Raw genomic sequence first — 23186 nt, forward strand, 5'->3', positions numbered from 1 at the left:
ACCATAAACCATTTAACATATACCATAAAATACACAGAATAAAATTCATAATGAAATGGTATTCTGGAGGTGTATTAAATGTTGCCCTACATTTTTCATTCAAAACATTTGCTAATGAAAATAACTCTTCTATATTATGTGCTTGAAATAATATAGATCATGTAAATATAGTAATAGGTTCTTTTCATAAGACAAGAAAAAGTATTAGATAAAAGAAGATGGAGTTTGCCTGTTTCTCAGTCTATGACCTACAAATTTTAACCTAGAATGGACATTGACATGGAGCAAGGAGTTATTCCTTTCACAGAGTTATTTCCTTGAGCAAAAAAAGATTTTGTGCTGGGTATAACTGGTCTGTCATTTTTAAGGAGCCAGATATGGAATTTATTTCCCCTATCTTGTGTTTAACCTATTTCCAGTAAGCTTAAGATTTCCTGGAATTCCTTCCATATGAAAACCTTGCATGTCTTATCAATTGCTTTAGAACACCATGCTTGAATGAATTCTTTTTCATTCCTAATTATTTATTTGATCCTTCCATTGAATATCACTTTACATTTGATTTTAAATGTTTCATCGTCATTACTCGTAGTTCATCTGTAGATTCACCAAGTCATATTTGGGCTGTATGGGAGGCTGTATTGGGTTCTCTTTGCAAAGACACTTTTTTCTGGATGTGTCATCTAGATAGGTTTGTTTTCTGAATAAAATCTGGTTCTTTTTTGTTATTATTATTTTATTTTTGCATGTTTTACAAGAGTGCACTTCTTGGTTATCTTTCAAAATTGTACTTCTTTGGGATTTATGGAACTTTATATTAGTTATCACAACCCAATCTCTGAATTTCAACCTCAAAACACTTATATCTTTTCAAAATTTTCTTAGTATTTTTCATCATTAGCTATCATATTGTATTTCTCATTCTCTCTACATCATGAGACATCACTATAAATTTTTGAACTCTTTAATCTTAGATTTGTTTTCTTTTCTTTTTTTTTTTTTTGCAGTTTTTGGCTGAGGCTGGGTTTGAACCCATCACCTCCAGCGTATGGGGCTGGTGCCCTACTCCTTTGAGCCACAGGCGCCGCCCAAATTTGTTTTCTTTTAAAAAAATAAAAGTAATATTTAGTGCCTGTAAATGACAGAGAAAATCAGGTAGTTTAGAACCATTCTCGTTTTCCTATATCAGAGGAAAACAAAATTTCTGGCCTATCTTACCTCACCTTTTATTTTCCTAGATGATGAAGAGAAAAAAAGTTGGCAGATACACTTTTAGAACTGAAAATTTCAAAGTCTAAGAAAGCAGAGTGAAAAATGTAAAGATAACAACTGCATTGAATTGTTGTGAGACCCCAAATGTCATTTTTACATTCACAACAAAACTTAAAAATATGCATGCTTACCTGATCTATATGGATATTATTTTAAAGAAAGTCTATCAATATTTTTATTTTTCTCCCTAAAGATAGTTGCTGACTATGCATTCAGTTAGAAAGTGATCTTGTTTACAGAGCAGCCTTTTGGCTTCAATGATGTTTTACTTAAAGATTCTCAAGACTTAGTCTCACTGGTATCGTATGTTTCATGATGATTATCAGTCAATGTACACTGGATTTATTAAGGTAATTGCCAGATTCATTATTAGCCACACATATAATGTTATCCTTTTTAATAAAATAATATCTCTTCATAAATTTATAGATCTGCTGTTGAAATGCATTTTATAATAATGTACAGTTGAAAAACAAAAAGCTAGAACTGATTATGACTCGAGCAATTCTAAATGAAACTGTTCTTTGATCTTAATTCTGATAGACTTTCTTTGAAGAAAATAATTTTAAAGTTTAGGCAAATAGGAAATAATTAGGAATATCCAATGGTGAGGATGAAATCATTAAGGACCTGGAATCCTCCTCAATATATTACCTCATGTGATTTATAAAAAAATCAGTCCAACAATATGAAAGAATTCCTACTGCAATTCACATGTGGAGGAAGCTCCTGCTCTCTACTGACTAGTCAGTTTGGCCCAGACTTGTTCAGCATGAATTACCACCTAATAATGCTCCCTTATACAAGGAAAATTAGAAAAGCTTTTAATCCAGCCTGACCTTAGAATGAATATTTACACTCCTGTTTTATAAAACAAAGATGGCTTGTATCATTTATAAACAAAGTTACTTGCAAAGAGAGACTATCCATTAAATTGCTTATCCTCCTACAAATAAAGCTATTGAAATGGTAGATGAGTTGTTTTTTTTGTTTCTACTTCACTTGAATTAATGAATTTTAAAAACTCTGTGTATAAAATTTTAACCAAAAGGAGATGTGACCTGTTTAATTCTATTTTAATAGAAAAGAAAATATAAGTATTGTTTATGGATGAATCATTTATTTTTAATTCCTATCTTTTATTTTATTTATTTATGTATTTATTTATTTATTTTTGGAGACAGAGTCTTATGCTGTTGCTTAGGCTACAGTCCCATGGCTCACAGCAACCTCAAACTCCTGGGCTCAAGCAATCCACTTGCCTCAGCCTCCTGAGCAGCTGTGACTACAGGTGCCAGCCACAACACCCAGCTAATTTTTCTATTATTAGTAGGGATGGAGTCTCACTCTTGCTTAAGGTGGTCTTGAACTCCTGACCTCAAGCAATCCTTCCCCCTTGGCCTCCAGAGTGTTAGGATTACAGGTGTCAGCTACCACACCCAGCCCTATTTTTAATTACAATCTTTTAAAGATAAGTTGATAATCATTCTTTAAGAAATGAATTTGAGAAATTTAAACAATAGCCTAAAGATTCTGTAGGATTCGAAATGTTAAAAAGGGCTGGAGATTCCCAAATTCATAACATTCTAAAGGTTTTAAACACAGTAACTCATTTTAAGAAAAGTAATTTGACTTTTCCAACATTAACTAGGTAGTTCATGGTAGTAGCTACAGTTAAAACCGAACTTCTGGTATCTCAGTTTAAGGCTGAGTCTTTGCTTGTCACTTAATTGACCAGGCCACTGGATGAGAGGAAGACAACTGGTAGATAGGAAGAAGGGAAAGAAAAAGTTTGAGTGACATTGCTTACCTAATGAGCATGGCAGATCACAGTACCCGTAATTATTACTGACTCGGGACTGACAAGGTCAGAGAGTCTTATTAGTTTCCACCTAACCAGAAGTGCATAATATAATATTAAGAGTATGATTACTGTTAGTTTGTATCAGAGGCCCAGTCTTAGTGCGAAGGTTCACAGTGAAACATAGTTAGGCTATAAAATTAATCTGCTGAGGGTAGTGGAATTTGAGAGTATGAAAAGGAACCTGTTTGGTATTGCATGCAATTTTTTGGGGGGTCTTGAATTTCAAATTCAATTCCAAATTGTGTCATTGACATCTAAAAGATGTGAAAAAGTATAGAAGCGTATAGGAAAGTATAATCTTTAAGGGCAAAGAGAGAGGTTAGGTGCATTATACTCCTAGAAGGAAGAGCCTACAAGGGAGGAATAAGTATTCATAATCTAATATATTTTTATACACACTGGTATATTTTCCTTAATTCTTTCTGAATGATTTTAATCATACTGCATGTGTTATGCATTGTATTTATCTCATGTCAATTTAAATTGTTTGCTTATTATATTCAAAGAATGATCTAGTCATTGGTTCTCAAATTTTAATGTGCATCAGAATCACCTGGGAGGCTTGTTCAATCAGATTGCTGCCTGCCTCCTGGCACCCCTTAGTTTCTGAGCCAAGGCTTCTGGGGTGGGGCTCAAGAATTTATACTTCTATTAATGTCCCAGTTTATGCTGATGCCACTGTTTCAGAACCACATTTTGAGACTCATGAATCTAGGGTACGTTTTAAAATTAACCTATGAACTTGAACTTTCTGTTAGACTATCAGAGATATGAGATAATGAGTATAAGTTCTCTGACATTAACACATGTATTCTTTCTTTCCTTGCATGCACAGAAACAAGACATTCTTAACCAAGTAAGACATTTTCTTTTCTATTCAAACCTGTCTTTTCTTTCTTTATTCTGGTATAAGCTACGAATTTCTCATCCATATCACTGAACTATACTTCTGTACCAATAAGATTCGTGTAGTATGCAAGGTAACCTGTAATATGTATGAAGTTATCATTGAGGTCAGTGGGACAACATTTTTTTTAAAATACAGCTTCAAAAAAGTGTCTCAACTGCGGGCTTCAGTTTTCAAGACCCTGGGATTTACTTTCCTAATTTCACCAAGATATATCAAGCTCTTGTATAAGAATCTAATACAAGTCTTAATTTTTTATTTACAATGGGGGATTTAAAACTTGTATTTAAAATGCAACGATAGGGCCTTTTTTGTTTTATCTAAGGTGCTGCTAGAAACTGTGGGGGGAACACAGGTAAAAAGTTGTTGATTTTGCCCTCATGGGAAGAAGAGTAACCAATCTGTTGCTTCAACCACTTTCTCTTACTAAAGTTTACTTGTGAAGAAAGTTTTAAGTCAATAGTTCAGTTGAATGCATAGAATTATAGCTCATTTGGGCATGCTCTAAATGAATATTTCTATCACATTAGAGTAGTTATGTTAATTGTCTTCACCACTTTAAGAATATTTCTTACTAATGTGTATCCGTTGTCTAAAATTATGATTGTTTCCCTTGGGCAATACTGGATTCAGACTGGCTGCTTCTTATTTCCGGTGTTGTTTGATAGTCTCAATTACAACAAACACTAATACTATGGCCAACATTAACGGTACCATTGACTCCATCAGAATGATTTTGGTGGATTTAGGACTTAGATACAGGCCCTGCATTTTACAGTCTTCTGGATGTGGCACTGCTAGAAGGAGAAATGCATGGACTGGAATGACCTTTACTGGCTCCATTTCACAAGTTGGCCTTTCCCTGTTTGCATCCCTGACCTTGGTGGAAACTCTTTTGCTTCCCCAAATTCTGACTGCTTTTATTAGGGTCAGCAAAATGTGTTTCTCTCTTTTCCTTGCCCAGTCTTTGTTCCATCTGCTGTTGTTGGTAGGCAATCCATTTTAGTTACAGCATAGAAGAGCAAAACTGAGGGCAGTGAAAGGGAAGAAAGGATACATGTGTTATTGTTCTCTGCGTGTTCTCTCTCTGTCAAAGTTCTCCAAGTACTTGGTTTTCTCTGTAAATGTTTCTTGTCGCTGGATGAGCCCAGGCCTAAGGCTGTCAGTAGATGATCCCAGGCCGTCCTAGCTCCCCGGGGCCTTCCTTTATCTCTGTATTCGTTCTCCAGACGTTAGCATCTATTAATTTTATACACACTGGTATATACACACTGTCACATTCAGGCAGTGAGTTGCTTTTACCTATTAAAAAAGAAAACCTGTGGAATCAGAATCTACTTTGTGTAATGCTTTCTGCCTAATGTACTCTGATATAATTATTAACAATGATATAAACATTGTTACCCTTTTACTATAAGCTATAATTATCCTTCCAGAGCCAAATTCAACTCTTCCCATTCAAGAAAGCGTAAGGAAAGTATAATAGAGAAAATGTGGTCTTAGGAGTATGACCGAAGTGAGTTCAAATTCTATAGTCACCACATGTTAGCAGGCCACAGTCAAGGTTTCTAGCCTCAGTTGGTTCACTGTAAAATTAAGGGTGTATCAGTCTTATTAGGTTATTAAAAGGTTTTAATTCTAAAGTAAATATAAAATATCAGCCCTGTGTCTGGCACATAGTAACCATTTCATTAATGCTTCGTGACCATGACTGTGGTGATTTCAAACACTGATGTGATTTCATACAAAAGTTCTGGAGAGTGTCCCAAAGGTAAAAGTGAGAACATCAGACATGACATACTGTCACAACCAATTCTCTATTCTTGACTTTCCCAGGGCCTCACTTTTCGCTTCTTAAAGTGAGGAAATATAACTTTGATGTTTTTCCTAACTCAAAAATAATTTCCTTGCACCATGTGGCAGGAGTGGGGGACTCGGCCTGCTATTGGCTTCCCCTGCCAAGCCTGGCCGCAGTCCTGAGCACTGTTCTGGTAGAATTACTGTGTCTGCTGTATTTGTTCCACCTCCCACAACTACACGGTGCCAGGACAATTAGTTAACAAGGGACAGAAGTGACAGATTAACTAACATTTCTGCTTCTTTTCCCTATTATCATCAATATAATTTCAGTCCTATTCCTCTTCTTAGGAAACCTACCTCCAACTATAAAATACAATTGTACAAATCGCACGGCATTGCTTTCTTTACAAAAAGAAGCGTAAATACACTCGGAAAATAATCGACTTCTCTTTAGTTTAATAACAGCAGCCAACTTTAAAGATATACTCTGGATAGATTATTTGTCCTTTACTTTCTTTCATGACATTCACTAAGAAATTTATATGAGTTAAGAACCAGGTTAGTGAAAAAAAATGATGCTATGATTTTTGGGGTAATCTTTTTGCATTTTTCCAAGGACAAGTAAATTACCCCACACATCTAAACATTACTTTTAGGGTTTGTCTTTTGTTTTTGTTTGTGTTTTCATCATCAGGAATAGCTTTTGTTGAGGATAAGAGTATGGACCCTATCGGAGGAAAATACAGATATTTTGTTGGAAGGAGTTGGAATGTCTAACAAATTTATGTTTTGCTTTAGGTAAAAGAAATAATAAATAATATTTTCAGATATATGGCCAAAAGTATTAGGTTACAGTTAGTACAAAATTTTTAAAATTGGGCAATTGAATAGTCAAATTTTTAGGAAACCTACCTCAAACTATGAAATACTATATATTTTCCTATGTTTTGTTGGAAGCTATTTTGTTGGAAGGAGTTGGAATGTCCAAAAAAATTATTTTGTTTGTAGGTAAAAGAAATAATAAATAATATTTTCAGATATATGGCCAAAATATTAGGTTACAGTCAGTTCAGAATTTTTAAGATTGGGCAATTGAATAGTCAAATTTTTATCTTTTATTTTTTGTACCTTATATTGAATATATCGCTTTTTCTGAAATGGCAGTACTACAGGTACACCAGTGAAAGCAAACGCCACTGATAACGAGTGGCTAATTACCTTGTACCATACACTAACATCAGAAAATCTGTCTATGACATTATTTGTTCACTACTACAATATAATGGACACTGATGTTCAAAATATGTAGCTGTTCAGTACTAATTAGGAGCATTTGATGTTGGACAATTTAACGAACTTCATGAACCCCAGTTTCTTTGTCTGTAAGTAAGAATAATAATAGAATCTACTCATCGGATTATTGAGGATTAAAAACGGTAGCCTTTATATAATATATTTAGTGCAGCTCCTGAAATTGTAACAATTCAATAGTGTTTTCATTGTAAGTAAGATTTTAATCAGATTTCATTTTTTTTTTTTTGAGACAGAGTCTCAAGCTGTCAACCTGGGTAGAGTGCTGTGGCATCATAGCTCACAGCAACCTCAAACACTTGGGCTTAAGAAATTCTCTTGCCTCAGCCTCCCAAGTAGCTGGGACTATAGGCGCCCATCACAATGCCCAGCTATTTTTTTGTTGCAGTTGTCATTGTTGTTTAGAGGTCCGGTACTGGTTTGAACCCGCCAGCCTCCATGTATGTGGCCAGCACCCTACCCACTTTTAATCAGATTTCTAGCAACATCTTTCCATTTAGGGTTAATAGAGGACATCACTGACTATTATGATTTAAGGGAATGAGTGGAGGCTTTGAGAAGAAGGCTGAAATAACATCAACTAAGGAGACATAAACATACAGAAAGAGAGAAAGTTTTTTGCACAGGAAGAAACTATAGGATTGTACCCTAAAATTCCCCTGTTGTATGTGTAATATATGCTTGATATTGGGTATGGTTCTGTGGGAGAAGCAGAAATGGCCAAAATGATTTTTGCTATCAAAGAGTGACAACCTAGTAAATCTATTTTGCAGATTAAGGACAAAATGCTTCAACTCACAATTTTTAAGCATTGAAAATAATTAGTAAATTTCCAGGCTCTTTTGTAAAATGTTAGTCCTTCACTCTTACAATTTGGCTGAGTTTTTTCTGGTTTTCTCCACCTCTTCAACTTGATATTTCTCCCAGTCATAACACTCGTAGATTTGGGCCTTGATGGTTTAAAAAGAACAGAGCCACAAGTAGTATATATTTAAAACCCTGGATCATTTTATTATCATTCATTTTGCATTAATCTGCTATAATGTTAATTATGCAACTGTAATCTATGATACTTTCAAAGAGTAACATTTGAGATTAAGTAACAGAATCTATTCCTGCTGAGAAGCTTTTTGGATTTATTCTATTTTACAATTTTTTGTCATCCCACCTGAATCAGCTTTCTTCCTTGGTAGCATGCCTACAAAGACTTTTTTTAACATAAAAGTTTGCCATTTGTGCCATTTCAGTGTTTATACGTCATAGAGAAGTGGCCAACACAGAGACTATTTTATAAATGTTTTGTAAAATTTCATAAGAAATATTTTGTAAATAAAGGTACTCTTAGCTATAATTTCTCATTTTATGTGTGACAGACTTTAGGTGTGACTTTGAGTCTCCCTACATGAAGGACCTACAACGTGAAAGCCTGTGTTAAACACGTAGTGATGCGGAGTCCTGTGGGATCTTACAGTCCATCAACCAAGAGGGGTTGTCCATGCAGATCTGTGCACTTGTGTGCATTAACCCAACTCTTTCTGGAAATTTCCTTGAAAGTGAATATATAAGCAAGAAGTAACTAAACACCGACATTTTGATGTGAATCGAAATTATATGTGCATAGATGTTCAAGATATCTATCTTGGGTTTTAGGTTCAAGAAGAAAATGATAGAGCATTGATAGGTATGTTTTAGTAACTCTCAAACCTGTTCTAGTGATAACACAAAAAAGTAGACAAGATGTCACATCAGATTAAAGTAGATTCCAGCGGAAGCACACGCAAACAAAAAAAAAAAGTTAGATACAGATCCTTGATTACCATGAATCCTAAAAACCTGGATAAAAATATTCTGCTTGAAATTTTTCCAATGTATTATTTGGATTTGGTAATTATTAAAATAACTTGGAGTAACTTTGTCTGTCTCTCTTGCCATTTTTTACTAAAAAATACATTTTTAAAGTACAAATGTAAGCTTCCCATCTTTTACTAAAAAACACATTTGTAATTGTTGAGAGGATCTAGTTAGGTAAAAGCTGGAGTTTATGGATTATGTGGCTCTGAGGTGGTACAATATTTCTCATTTTCCAAAACTAATTTAAAAATTAAAATTCCAGGTTTGCACACTTTTCACTCTTTTTCTTTAAAGGAAGGTGCTATATGATGTTCTCTGAAATTTGAAGTAATAAAGTCAATTGCAGTACAAGATAAACATAAGAAATGAAATAGTTTTTAAAATAATTTTTTCGGAAAGTATTTTAATATCAATTATGTATTGTGTGAATTTCAGAAACTTAGCTATGTTATATATTTAATATGCTGGTGGTGCCACAAATATGTATACACATTTATTTTTAATTTAACATAATTAGTTAATGATACAAATTAGAAAACAAAATTTAAATGAAAATAGGGAATAAAAATCTCCAGCTAATTTAAATTATCACTAACCTCATTTTATCGGAATTTTTTGGTCCATAGCTAACATAGTACTTTATACATGTAGATGAATTAAAGTTGTTCCTTTGTTTCTTTATCTATGAACTTAGTCTACAAGAGTTCAATGACTTTGTTTTTGTATTTTAAAGGTCATTTATAAATTCATCGTGTCTATGAGATAATATGAAAACTAAATGGGTTTTACCTTTCATCTGATATAAAGAAGTGTTATAATGGTCATTATAACAGTTAATATGAGTCAGATCATGTGATTTACCATTAAAAACCCTTCAATGACAGTTCTTCTCACTCTCTGTTAAAGCCGTAACTCTTTTCATGATCTAGTGTCCGACATGACTGCCCCAGTCCATGCACACCAAAGATCAAATCTTTGACCTTATTTCTTCGCACTCTGGTCCTCCCTCACTCCTGCTCCAATCTCCTGCTCCATTCACTGGCTCATATATAAATTCCTCTAGAACAGGCACGTCCTCACACCTCAGGGCCCTTGCTCTAGCTGTTTTGTGTCTGCAATGCTCTCTCTCCAAATATGTGCAAAGCTCTCTCCTTTACCATTTTTCAATAGTTATTCAGAGAACACGTCTCATTTTCTGATCATCAGATTTAAAAGAGCAAGTAAGCACAGCGCCCCAATATATAAATCTTTTCCTTCTTTATTTGTTCTACAGCACATGAGTTAGATACAGATCCATCAAAAATTGTACATTTAGCACATTAATTTTGCTGTTTTCATATTTCCTTCTTTAGCGGATAAGCTTCCTCATGATGAGATTTTTGTGAGTTCTAGTAACATCTTTACCCCAGCACCGAGAACACAGCTTGGTACAGAATGAGTGCTCAGTGAACATTTGCTGAAGATGAGCAAACCCCCAACCCAAAACTGCCAGAAGAAATTAAAGTAATGATAGTGTCATAAGATTTATTTTCATTCACTTTGAATCTACTTGGATGAATACCCATGTTATTTTTTTTTAGTATTAACAAGGATTTGAAAACAAAGGATCCAGATGGTCAGATATAATAATGAAAGGCATATAGAAATGTGTTTTGAATTTATGCCAATTTGGCAGCGACATCTGAGCAGCTCCCTCAGTCTGTATTCTTTACAAATTCTCTGTTATCTCCCTAAATAGTTTGTGGCTGCTACTTAAGAAAATAAGAAAGAAAATGCAGTGTTCAAGATTTTAAATATTTTGTGTGTGTTTGCACACTTGTGTGTGTTTAAGCTTGCAGGCATTTATTTGATTTTTGAACATTCATTCAATTAAGTTTGACCCAACTTCTCATCATATCAATTAATGTTTTCATTGATATGCATTTCGATGATCTTATTTAATTAAAGGTCACCCTTTTCAGAAGTCAATTCTATGCTGCTACAAGACAGCAGTAGAAATTCTGATACCTGAATTTGGAAATTTTCCTCTAAGTTATGAATTAAAGAAAATAGATTGAGAATATTTCACTTATCAGAAATATTTAATGATTTGGATAACAGAAAATGTTCAGAGATATTTGAAAAATCTCTTTTAAGAAATGAAAGTGAATGGGTTAAACAGGAAAGATATTGCAGAACAATTCGTTAATGAATCGGATAAATCGAGTTAGCTATTTTGAGCTATGAAGAAGTTTGGTTTTTACAATATTATAAGCTGTGTGTCATACAAGAAAAATGTAAGAGAAAAGAGTCTTTAAAAAAATCAAAGAGGGACTTTACCTAACAATTGCAATCAGTGTAACCTGGCTTATTGTACCCTCAATGAATCCCCAAAAATAAAAAAAAAATCACAGCGAAGAAGCTCAAGGAAGAAGTTTACATCATCAGTTAAGTTTCATCAGTGAGCAAGATGATTATCATCTGCTAGAAATCATTTCAAAACTGAAGAACATGTTTTTTTCATTTGTATATCTGTAACAGGCTTTTAAGATTTCTATTTTTAAATTCTCGCTTTATGAAAGCAGTAATTTGTCAGTATTGCCTAACACAGAACGATTATAACAACGTATCTAAGACACACAAATCCTGAACTTTTCATTTGGAAAGATGCATCAAACTTTACAGTTTTCTAGACCGATGAAAAGGAAAATTAAGATAGTAACAAAAAATCCATCTCAGCTCAAGATATTGCTTCCTTTTACTTATTCCTTTGTTTTTTATTGTATTTCTGTTACATACGATGTGCCCAAGGGTATGGTAAGTGCTTTACACATCAATTTTTATTACATTTAGACAACAACTTGGAACGGTTGATTTCAGACATCACATTATATGGAGGAAATTAAAGTCTAGAGCATTTTATCTTCTAGAGAAGATAAAATGAGGCTAAGGATTTGCTTGCTGAACATGTGAGAGCTGTGTCTGAGAAAGTTCAGAAAGGCTTCCCGAGAGCTGGAAGAAGCAGGGCTGAGGAGCAATTCATGGCTTCTTAGGAGAGACGCTAGACATTTAAGTTCATTTCTTCCTGATTTTCACTACTAAATCACAGGCACCAATTTCAAGAAAGTTCTATGTGGGTCGTGTCAGGCTTTGTAAAGCAGATACTCTTGAATTTGCAGATTCTTTTCTTGAAAAGAGCAGATAAATTCCTTGCCCATATTATTCGGGTGGTAAGTAGAGGTATAGGAATTTGAAATGAATTATTTTATTCTGAATTCTTGGTTTTTGTTTGTTGGTGTTTGCTGCTTTTTTATGTTACCAAGTTAAAATCTCGGCTGGAACTAGCTGTTTTAAAAAAAAAAAAATTGGATTCCAAAAGGAGACCAAGGGAAAAACTTCTAGCAATTTCTTGTCCTTTGCTCCTTCTGGAAGTTCACTTTTTATTATTAGGCTTCTAAACAACAATAATAAATGGATGTGAAAATACATAAGGTAGTATGGCTTTGAGGCTTATTCAAATATTGTTTAGCATGCTGAACATTTAAAACGACGATTCTTTACAAATACTGTTTATGTTTGTTTAATCACTGACAGTACTCGATATGTGCCAAATGTCATTTTGGTGCTTCAGAAATAGTTAATCATCTAATCCTCCTAACACATCAAGTGGTAGCTACTGTTATATTTTATAGGTGAAGAAATTGAGGTGCATAGTGTTTAAATAAATTGTCCACAGTCACACAGCTAGTATTGGATTCAAGAGTTAATCCAGGTAGTCTAACTTCAAGGACCATTCTCCCTATCATCTGTGATGTTGCTAAGCAAAAGGCTGACTACATAAGTCTTAGGGGCCAGGAGGAAATGTTACCCTAAGTAACCTTCTAACCATGATGCCGAGGAAGATTTCCATCCCTCCCACGTCCTGTGAAAGTATAATGAAATCAACTCCTAGTTCCTCATGGGCCTTAATACATGTAGGGATTATCTATCAACCTCGGTCACTCATCCAGAGTGCGAATTACTTCTCCTTAATAGATATTCTTTAGGGAACCCTCTTAGTAATGGTTCCTTTTGCTCAAGGAAACTTTATTTGTATATAATTGTCTAGCCATTGCCTTCATCTTCATATTTTGAAACATTGGCTGCATTCATTGTGGCAAATTAATTTTTGGAAGTACTTCTCCAACCTGGGGCTATCCTTTATATTTTTATATTACTCATAGTTTTTAGTTATGTAGTTCACTCTACTAGTAGAATTGACATTGTTCTATGGTCATGGCAATTTATTAAATATGGAAGAAAATGAAATCTTTATTGCCACTAATATGAATCGCTGAAGGGCTTTTTTGAGAATGAATAAGCAAAACTAAACTAAACTAAGAAAGTCATATTAAGGCACATGACTAAGAAGAGTCTTGGAACTATTAATAAATAAAGAGAAGTTTTTGTTTTTGTTGCTGGAGATTATATTAGACAAAAAAAGAAAACAAGAAGAATACATATACTTAGTTGGCATATGCTCTAACCCATAAAATTTTTCTCCAATTATATTCCTGAATGTCATATTCCATTTAGGTTTATCCCAATAAACATAATACAATAATAAAATTTGTCATTCTTCACCATGTTCTTCTCCATGTTATTACAAAGAAAACGCAGACGTTTTCTATTCCAAAATAACAGTGTAGGGAACTAATTGTATTCTCACCTGCCAGGAAGTTGAACAAAATTATGAGCATCAGTCTGCCAAATTTTATTTTTGTTCTATTTTTAGTTTTATCTCAGTACATTGGCCTGGGCCAGGAAGAATTGCCTTTCACAGATTCCCTATGAAGCTTGTTCTTCCTTTCCCTGTATTGATGTGTAGAGCTGTGGATTTACTCCAGCTTCTTCTCTGTAGGTGTCTTAGTTCTTTCAAATGCCCTGTTGGATAGAACCCAAGAGCGCTTTTATGTGGTCTCATCCATTTCCCTGAAAATACGCATGCATCCTTGCTCCTGCAATCACAAGGAGTTTGGGCCAAACCCAAAGGAGTACTATTGACTTGCCTTTGTCCCCAGACTACCCAACATTTTCCCTTAATTTCACAGGCAGGAGTCAGATCCTGACCCACTCCCCTCATCTGCTGGGAGAAACCACGCTCATCATGTGGTTCCTGTGAAACTCTCATTTCCCTTGAGGTTAGACCATGTTGTCCATCACCATTCTTCCTAGGGGGTGTGGATGCCCTCAGTGTCAGAGCAATTCTCTCCAAAAAAATGTCTCACCATTTGTAGTTCTGCAATATGAGACAGTAAAAGATTCTTAAAACATGTTTCTTTGGAAAATATGCATATGATATTTGGAATGTTGTAGAAAGTGACTGTAATATTTAGTTAAAAAGTAACATTAACCTTTTTTAAAAAAAATTGTCACAACAATAATCACTGTTAGTGACAAGCAAAGGGGATGGAAAGTTCTTTGCTGGGTGCCTGCAGGCTGGATGACTATGACTCCACGTTGGCTCATTCACATTCATCACCTGATGTATCATCACAGCAGTTTGGTTGAAATAGGAGTATTATTCCCAATATAAAGAAGCGGAAACTCAGCTTCAAAGAATAAATTCTCTAAGGTCATTCAGACACTATGAGAACAGAGGGATCTATACAGAGAGCGCCTGCTCTGCTCGCCACACCGTCACGTACTAGACATAAATATCCCATTGCCAATGTTAGCCCGTGATGGATGGCTCAACTGTTTTTCAAATAAACACCTTCATTTTGTAAACTTGGATATAAAAATAATTTGAAGTCATCTGTACTGCTAATGATTTTGAATATAGCACATTTGCCTGTATCTTAAAATATATATTTAATTTTTTTTTCAGACTATTGATTTTGAAGGTTTCAAACTATTCATGAAGACATTCCTGGAAGCAGAGCTTCCCGATGATTTCACTGCACACCTTTTCATGTCATTTAGCAACAAGTTTCCCCATTCTAGTCCAATGGTAAAAAGTAAGCCTGCTCTTCTTTCTGGTGGTAAGTTCATTTACCTCAAAAGTTGTAACAATAAAAATCTCAAAGGTTAATTGAGTATCAAGTTCTTGTAAAACAGAAATGGTTTTCTTTAAAATTGTCTTGGTCGTAGGACTTGTAGTTTCATACTATGATTGTGTAAGTCATTTCAAATATCTGCAGTGTAATAATAGCAAAAATCTTTTCAGAGAAAATGCAATTTGTCATCATCTATCACATGTCCTGGAATTCTCTGTTTAGGTAATCGTTTTTAAGAGATATTTTCAACAAATTTAGAAAAAAAAACTATCACAAAACTAGACTAATATAGATCGCAGTTTATTTGCGAATGGATCACAAGGCAGTCATGTCAAGAAAATTAATACTTAATATCTGTTGTGTCAGTTACTGACATACTTTCACATTTTTAGATTTGTAAACTCAAAGCCCAGTTTTTATTTTTCTCTTAAATACCTTAAATTTTTGTCACCATAAACTTGATTTGTTCTTTTATTTTGGGTCGCTTTTTCAGAGATAGGTAAACACATTAATTTCCATTGTATCAATCCCCTTCCGTTCAGTAAAATAATATTTCACCATATGGTACAAGAGAATGTAAAATAGGAAATCGGTTAAATGGTGTTAGGGGATTAAAAAACCAAAAAGAGAACACTGAGGTAATGTAAATAGAACTGTAGGAGCCATGTGCTGCCCCTAGGTTGCAGTAATCAAAACTCAGGAGCCTGGTGAACAGTCTTAGAGATGGGAAATAGTTGCTGGGTGAGAGTGTTGCCTGGCGGATCTGGCTGGCTTCCAGCCTGGCTCTGGTACCTCCTGGATTCAAGGAGAGCCTCCAAGCCCTGGAACTCAGATTTCTAATAAAGGCGCATCACCACAGCCTCTGTCAGATTGTAGAGGAGGAACCCCACTGTGCCTTTGTTGATAGTGTAGAAATAAGATGGACACTAAGCTTACTGCTACTGGAACCCCAAGCTGCGAGAGCTGAAATGAGTTACACCCGGAAGAACAGGCTGCCTACCAGAACCAGCCCTTTCTCTTTCCTCCTGCCTTCTCATCTTTCCCTCTCCTGCCCCCTACGTGCCCCTTTCTCATGCTTTTAACCTGGGACTCTTTTGAACTCTTAAAAATGTTTGAGGCCTTGAGAAAGATTTTTTTTTTATTAAGCAATAATAATAATAATAATGCAAAGAAAGTAACATTCACATTGTCAGATAAGAGTATGTCTATTATAGAATGGTTTGACTCTGAGGTTCAGTATGGAGACATCAGTTAACTTCTTATTTTTTTTCCGAAGTCTCAAAAAATAGGTAACTAATATTTATAAATAAAAGTAAAAGATCCTTTCAAAAAACAGATCATGCCAAATCTTATAGACAATAGAAAAAGAAGAAATACTTCAAAATCATTCTACTTCATCTGGATACAGAGAGTTTTTTTAAGTGGGTGAAATCTATTGATATTTGCCATGATAAAGGTGATACGGTATAACAATAACAGTAATCAACCAATTACACATTTAAAAAAATCTGTTTTTATGAGAAATAACTCTTTTCAGTAAAAAAAAAGTTAGCAAGAAGGGTAGCATTCTTTTACAGCGTTATAAATCTCTTGAATGCCTGGCTTATCGAAGGAAATTGGCGAATCCTATCTACTTCTGTGTTTCTCTTGCTCTATCATGTCTTGTAGCCTCTTGAAAACTTTGCTGTAAACTTGTAAGAGTAAGAAAAGCAGATGATATTTTACTATCATTAGATACTATCATATCCCGCTTGGAGCCCAGAGATCTCAGCAGGGACACTGATCCAGCCCTAATGGCACAAAGCAGAATATAGAAGTGTTGGTAAAAGAATGAGAAGTTTAATAATCAACATTCTGATGCATAAAAATGTAAAAGCATAGAATTAAGAAAGAAGTGGTTGAGCCAAAAACAAAATTTAGACATCTGGTGAAAAGTCCACAATACCAAGCCTTATGGTACCAACCACAGTACTAAGTGAAGCTTCTCCTTCCATTAATGCCATTAGCATATTTTTCCTTCTTTTTTTTTATTTATTTTTATTTTTTATTTATTTATTTTTTTTATTGTTGGGGATTCATTGAGGGTACAATAAGCCAGGTTACACTGATTGCATTTGTTAGGTAAAGTCCCTCTTGCAATCATGTCTTGCCCCCATAAAGTGTGAGACACACCTACGCCCCACCCCCTCCCTCCATCCCTCTTTCTGCTTTTCCTCCCCCCCATAACCTTAATTGTCATTAATTGTCCTCATATCAAAATTGAGTACATAGGATTCATGCTTCTCCATTCTTGTGATGCTTTACTAAGAATAGTGTCTTCCACTTCCATCCAGGTTAATACGAAGGATGTAAAGTCTCCATTTTTTTTAATAGCCGAATAGTATTCCATGGTATACATATACCACAGCTTGTTAATCCATTCCTGGGTTTGTGGGCATTTAGGCTGTTTCCACATTTTGGCGATTGTAAATTGAGCTGCAATAAACAATCTAGTACAAGTGTCCTTATGATCAAAGGATTTTTTTCCTTCTGGGTAGATGCCCAGTAATGGGATTGCAGGATCAAATGGGAGGTCTAGCTTGAGTGCTTTGAGATTTCTCCATACTTCCTTCCAGAAAGGTTGTACTAGTTTGCAGTCTCACCAGCAGTGTAAAAGTGTTCCCTTCTCTCGACATCCACACCAGCATTTGCAGTTTTGAGATTTTGTGATGTGGGGCCCAACATACGAGTTATAGGAATCCCAGAAGGGGAAGAAGAATGCCCCAGAGGAATGGAAGCCATACTAGAGAATATTATAAAAGAAAATTTCCCAAATATCACCAAAGATTCTGACACACTGCTTTCAGAGGGATATCGGACCCCAGGTCGCCTCAACTCTAACCGAGCTTCTCCAAGACACATTGTGATGAACCTATCCAAAGTCAAGACAAAAGAAAAGATTCTGAAAGCTGCCAGGAGTAAGCACCAGTTGACCTACAGGGGCAAATCCATCAGAGTGACCGCAGACTTCTCTAATGAAACTTTCCAAGCAAGAAGACAATGGTCATCTACCTTTAATCTACTTAAACACAACAATTTCCAGCCCAGAATTCTGTACCCTGCTAAGCTAAGCTTCAAAATTGACGGAGAAATCAAATCATTTACGGATATACAAACATTGAGGAAATTCGCCACAACAAGACCAGCTCTACAGGAAATACTTCAACCTGTTCTGCACACTGACCACCACAATGGATCAGCAGCAAAGTAAGAACTCAGAAATTAAAGGACAGAACCTAACCTCCACACTGATGCAAAAGATAAAACTAAGCAATGGACTCTCACAAAACAAGACAAATAGAATACTACCACACTTATCAATTATCTCAATAAATGTTAATGGCTTGAATTCCCCACTGAAGAGACATACATTGGCTGACTGGATTAAAAAACACAAGCCATCCATTTGCTGTCTGCAAGAAACACACCTGGTATAAAAGACAAATTAAAGCTCCAAGTCAAGGGTTGGAAGACAATATTTCAGGCAAATGGAATTCAGAAGAAAAGAGGAGTTGCGATCTTATTTTCAGATTCATGTTGATTTAAAGCAACTAAAGTCAAAAAAGACAAAGATGGTCACTTTATATTGGTCAAGGGAAAAATACAACAAGAAGACTTTTCAATTCTAAATATTTATGCACCCAATTTAAATGCTCCCAGATTCTTGAAACAGACCTTACTCAGTCTGAGCAATATGATATTTGATAATACCATAATAACAGGGGACTTTAACACTCGTCTTACAGAGCTGGACAGATCCTCTAAACAGAAATTAAACATATTTTTCCTAGAGTAATCATGTGTTGGTACAAACTTTTTAAAGACAAGTGGACATTTCTACATGATAACCCTCTAAAATATATGACGACTAATGTGTTTATCATTTTTCTCTTCTTATAAAATATGTTCAGTTTCTTAAATAACACCCTTTCTGTTGTGGATTGAGAAGAGTTATCATACTCACTCTTTTTCTCTGAGTGAGTTCTAATTCATCTGTCCTTGAAGTAGAGTATTGGTACTTCAGATCATTTAGGGCAGAACATTTTTAAATGAGACAATTCCTTACTTTTATCTAGAAATTAAAACTTCCCTATTCTTCACTTCATGCTATAAATGTATTGCACAAACCTTAGCATGCGTAAAAGAACAAAATTGTTCTTTATTGAATCTTACATGAAGTAATAATGTCCTTGGGTTTTGAGAAATAAGAAGGAACATTTTTCAATAGTGTCATTTGTCTAAATAACTGAATCAGATGTGGAAGAAATAAACCAATTCTAATAACTTAAGGAAGTTTTGTAAAGAAACTAAATCTCAAACTTTTGTTTCTTCTAATAGCATATATTGTGTCCTAAATAGGAGATGTGAGTTGCTAAGAGTAAAAAAAAAGCAACAATAAAATCAGTTTTCAAAATGGAAAAAAAAAAAAAAAGGAAGAACAGATTATGCCTCATTTTGGACAATTGTGTATTCTGTACAATGCTACTTGAAAGAAATATGGGCTGTGTAACTCTCCTCCTGCAGCCTTAATAAATTAAACTCTGATTCCTCTTCAATGCTTGGATGACACATTTTAGAAATAAATACATAGTGTCCTCTTGAGGACTATTTCCAACCCTACATTCTTTTCAGACCAACCTTTGATAGTCTTCCCTACCCCCCAGGAATGAGGAACAATACATAGGCAGACCATTTTCAAGGACTGAGGTAGCCTTGACTCAGAATTGAAAAAAAAAAAAATGGCTTTTTATTTTTAGAAACTTGCTTTGCAATAATCTATTCTCTAATGTATAACATGATATATTTGTGGTTGAAAAATCACAAATTACCTTTGAGCAGGCAGAATGCTATAGTCCGCTGTGTTTATCCCCTGTTAGATTTTACCATATTTTATTACCATAATACCAGCAGGAATATGATAACTATTTTTTCTTCTGTATACCATCTAAAAAATAAGAACTTCCTGGGTAGCACCTGTGGCTCAAAGGGGTAGGGCGCTGGCCCCATATGCTGGAGATAGCAGGATCAAACTCAGCCTAAGCCAAAAATAAAAAATAAAAAAATAAATAAGAGCTTCCTGATAAAAAGCAAAACTTAAAAGGAAAAAAAATCATCCTCATTAATGATTGATTGATAGGAGATATGGTTAAAGAAAATATTTATTTTTCATAAAATAAAAATTTTAAAAAACATTAATAATTATATGTAGGTATAAAGGTTGTGTGTGTTTGGGTGTGTGCATGTGTATACCTGGCTTTTGTTTAACTTGTGATACCTAATGATCTGGTATTTTATGAAATATATAACTAATTTTTGTGTGAAATACTTAGTTGCAATATGAGTGCCTTTTTTTTGAGACAAAGTCTCATTTTCCCACTCTCAGTAGAGTTCTGTGATGTCACAGCTCACAGCAACCTCCAAGTCTTGGGCTTAAGAGATTGTCTTGCCTCAGCCTCCAAAGTAGCTGGGATGACAGGGGCCTGGCACAAACACCTGGCTATTTTTAGAAATGGGGTCCCGCTCTTGCTCAGGCTAATCTTGAACTCCTGAGCTCAGGTGATCCACTCGTCACGCCCTCCCAGAGTGCTAGGATTACAGGTGTCCACCTTGCCTGGTTTATGAGTACCTTTTATTTAAAATAAGATTACCTCTGTTGTTTCTATACTGGACGTTTGATTTTGAAGATGTCCCTAATGCGATGTCTTTTCCACTTTCTGCCTCTTTGTACCCCTCTCTGCCTCTTTGTAATTGCAGGGCTCTACTCTCTCACCTCTGGCAGCTCAATGACCAGCTTCTGACCGTACTTTCTTCCCTTACAGTGCATCACTATAATTACTCTCCTTAAAGACTTTTTCAAACAGCTGGGGCCTTTGCTGTTCTTCAGCTGTCTTACAAACCATGATCTATGATTCAATATTACAATCTCATATTTTTCAGCCGCTCCTATAAATTGAATGCTAAGGATAACCAGAGAGAAATTTCATATATATGCAGGTTTCTACCATTACAAATTTCTAATAACCAGTACATATTTACATGATTTGAATGCTTCTTTAGCTTTATTTTTAATTTGTCATAAAAATTGTTATTGACATTTTTTCCTAGATCAATTATGTTAAACTATGTAAACCTCATTTATAAATGTATTCAAATCTTTCCCCTCAGTCTTAACACATGACATTTTTTTCCACCATTTCAAAAATAGGCACTGCCAGATACAAAACACCTCAATTATTCCCCGAGCAGCCCAGAAGTAGTTCTTCAGCACACAAAGAATATGTATTTATCATATTCCAGCTGGAACTTTTCGTCTGGATGTTCCGTAAGATAGCAAACTAACTGTGTCTGAAAGTTAATTATTTTCCTTCTGGGTGAATGACATCCAAAAGTCTATCCATTTCCCAGTTCTAAAAGTACTTCTTATCCCCACCTGCCTCCCTCCTCGCATTTAGTGAATCACAGAATGCCCTCTGTTACTCATCACAGCCACGTCTTCCCAAACATTCTGCCAGTGTCATGATTTGATTCATAATTGTGTCAGAGACTATCAATTAGCATGGCTCCCAGCCCGGCTCTGACTTCCCAGCTCCAAAATATTCCTTTTAATAGAAATTATATTACCCCTGGGTTGCTAAGTTTCAGCCCTTCACTAGCAACTGTTTATAGCAGTTTTGTTAAATTTATTTTTCAAATGAATTTAAGTTCTTGAAATGTAAAGCTGACTTACTTCGCTTGATTAAAGCTGAGTTACTTCGCTAAAGAAAGGGGGTGCAGGAGAGATATGAGTCCATGGAGTTCTGGTTACCCCCACCTTTGAGACTACGTCCTGAAATGACCTTAATGAAACTCCAGGGACCAAGCATATAGTTAAGAAGATGGGGCGTTGTGACGGGCGCCTGTGGTCCCAGCTACTCGGGAGGCTGATGCAAGAGGATCACTTGAGCCCAAGAGTTTGAGGTTGCTGTGAACTGTGACATCACAGCACTCTACTCAGGGTGACTAAGTGAGACTCTCTCAAAAAAAAGAAGAAAAAGAAGGAGGAGGAGGAGGGGAAGAAGAAGAAACCTGAGTTCCACAACATGAAGCACAATTCCTTGAAGTCTAGATCTGCCTACACTCCTATCCTAGCTGTTTCCCTGCCCCCAAAACCCCAGACCTTTCTTATATCCAATTATTGGCTATGACTGAAACCTACTCCTTGTTTACTCGGGACTCTATGCTTTCTTACCCTTATCTTCGCAGCAAAACCCAACTCCTTAAAACCTCAGCTAAAGCTCCCTTCTAGTTTACCAAACTAGCAATTCATTGATCACTAAGATGGCACATCTTGAGTATGCAATTGGGAAGTGACACTGGCACCCTTGTAAAAAACACATCATCTACCCTGTACCGTCCCTGTCCCTTCCCCACCCCCACCCATGCCAGCCCCACACTTCCTTTTTGTACAGGACAGCAATTAATAACAATTCTTAGTAGCTATTAGTTTCTCAAAGAATATAGAAATTAAAAGAGAATGTAATATAATTTAGACACTCATTTATTTCTATTGCACTCTACAAGATCCAAAATGTTGAACTTATGATAGAAAATGCCTGGCATTAGCTGCAGGTCATTGTAAGAGTTTTTGTTGGGTCTTATTAGTTGTTTAATAAGACAGAAAGGGAGGTTTTTCTAAACACCCTTTAAATTACATCATGTAGTTAATGGATCAGTTGTACCATTTATTTATTTATTTATTTTATTCAACCATCAATTCATCTATTTATTTAAATGCATTCAATGCCAGGAATATCTCAGATAAACTGAGGATCCTTTAAAGTCAAACAGGAAGACAGACAATTGAACAATCACTTATATTTTAATAAAATAAATGCTGTATTCCACGTGTGAACTGACTCTGTAGAGAACCCTTTGACGTGCTTCAGGTTCCCATGGAAGACTGGAGGAATGGGGCTGAGGGTATACCCTCGCAGACATCATCCACAACAAGTTGGAGTTATCCAGGGGAAGTGGGCAGAAAGTGGGCCGGGTGCTGGTGGGAAAGGGTGGGAAGGGAGATCCAAGAAAGAAAGCAACATGTGTATTTCTGTTCTAATACACTAAACATGTCCAATCCAAGGGCAGT

General features: G+C 35.4%; 1 protein-coding gene across 5 annotated transcripts in view; it reads left to right on the top strand.

The window, feature by feature from the left end:
* The window catches only part of DGKB (diacylglycerol kinase beta), a 727110-nt gene that overhangs the window by 181965 nt on the left and 521959 nt on the right, over window positions 1–23186 (top strand). For 4 of the 5 annotated variants that reach the window (XR_008372899.1, XM_053553744.1, XM_053553743.1 and 1 more), the window contains exons 4-5: window positions 3972–3992; window positions 14854–15007. Coding sequence is in view for 4 of the 5 variants with exons in the window: in XM_053553744.1 (XP_053409719.1) it covers window positions 3972–3992; window positions 14854–15007 (175 nt within the window). In the remaining variant the exon portion in view is untranslated. The remainder of the gene's footprint in view (window positions 1–3971; window positions 3993–14853; window positions 15008–23186) is intronic. The other variant, XM_053553745.1, reaches the window with a different exon arrangement.

The sequence above is a fragment of the Nycticebus coucang genome, chromosome 11 (assembly GCF_027406575.1).
Source record: "Nycticebus coucang isolate mNycCou1 chromosome 11, mNycCou1.pri, whole genome shotgun sequence".
Taxonomy (NCBI): Eukaryota; Metazoa; Chordata; class Mammalia; order Primates; family Lorisidae; genus Nycticebus; species Nycticebus coucang.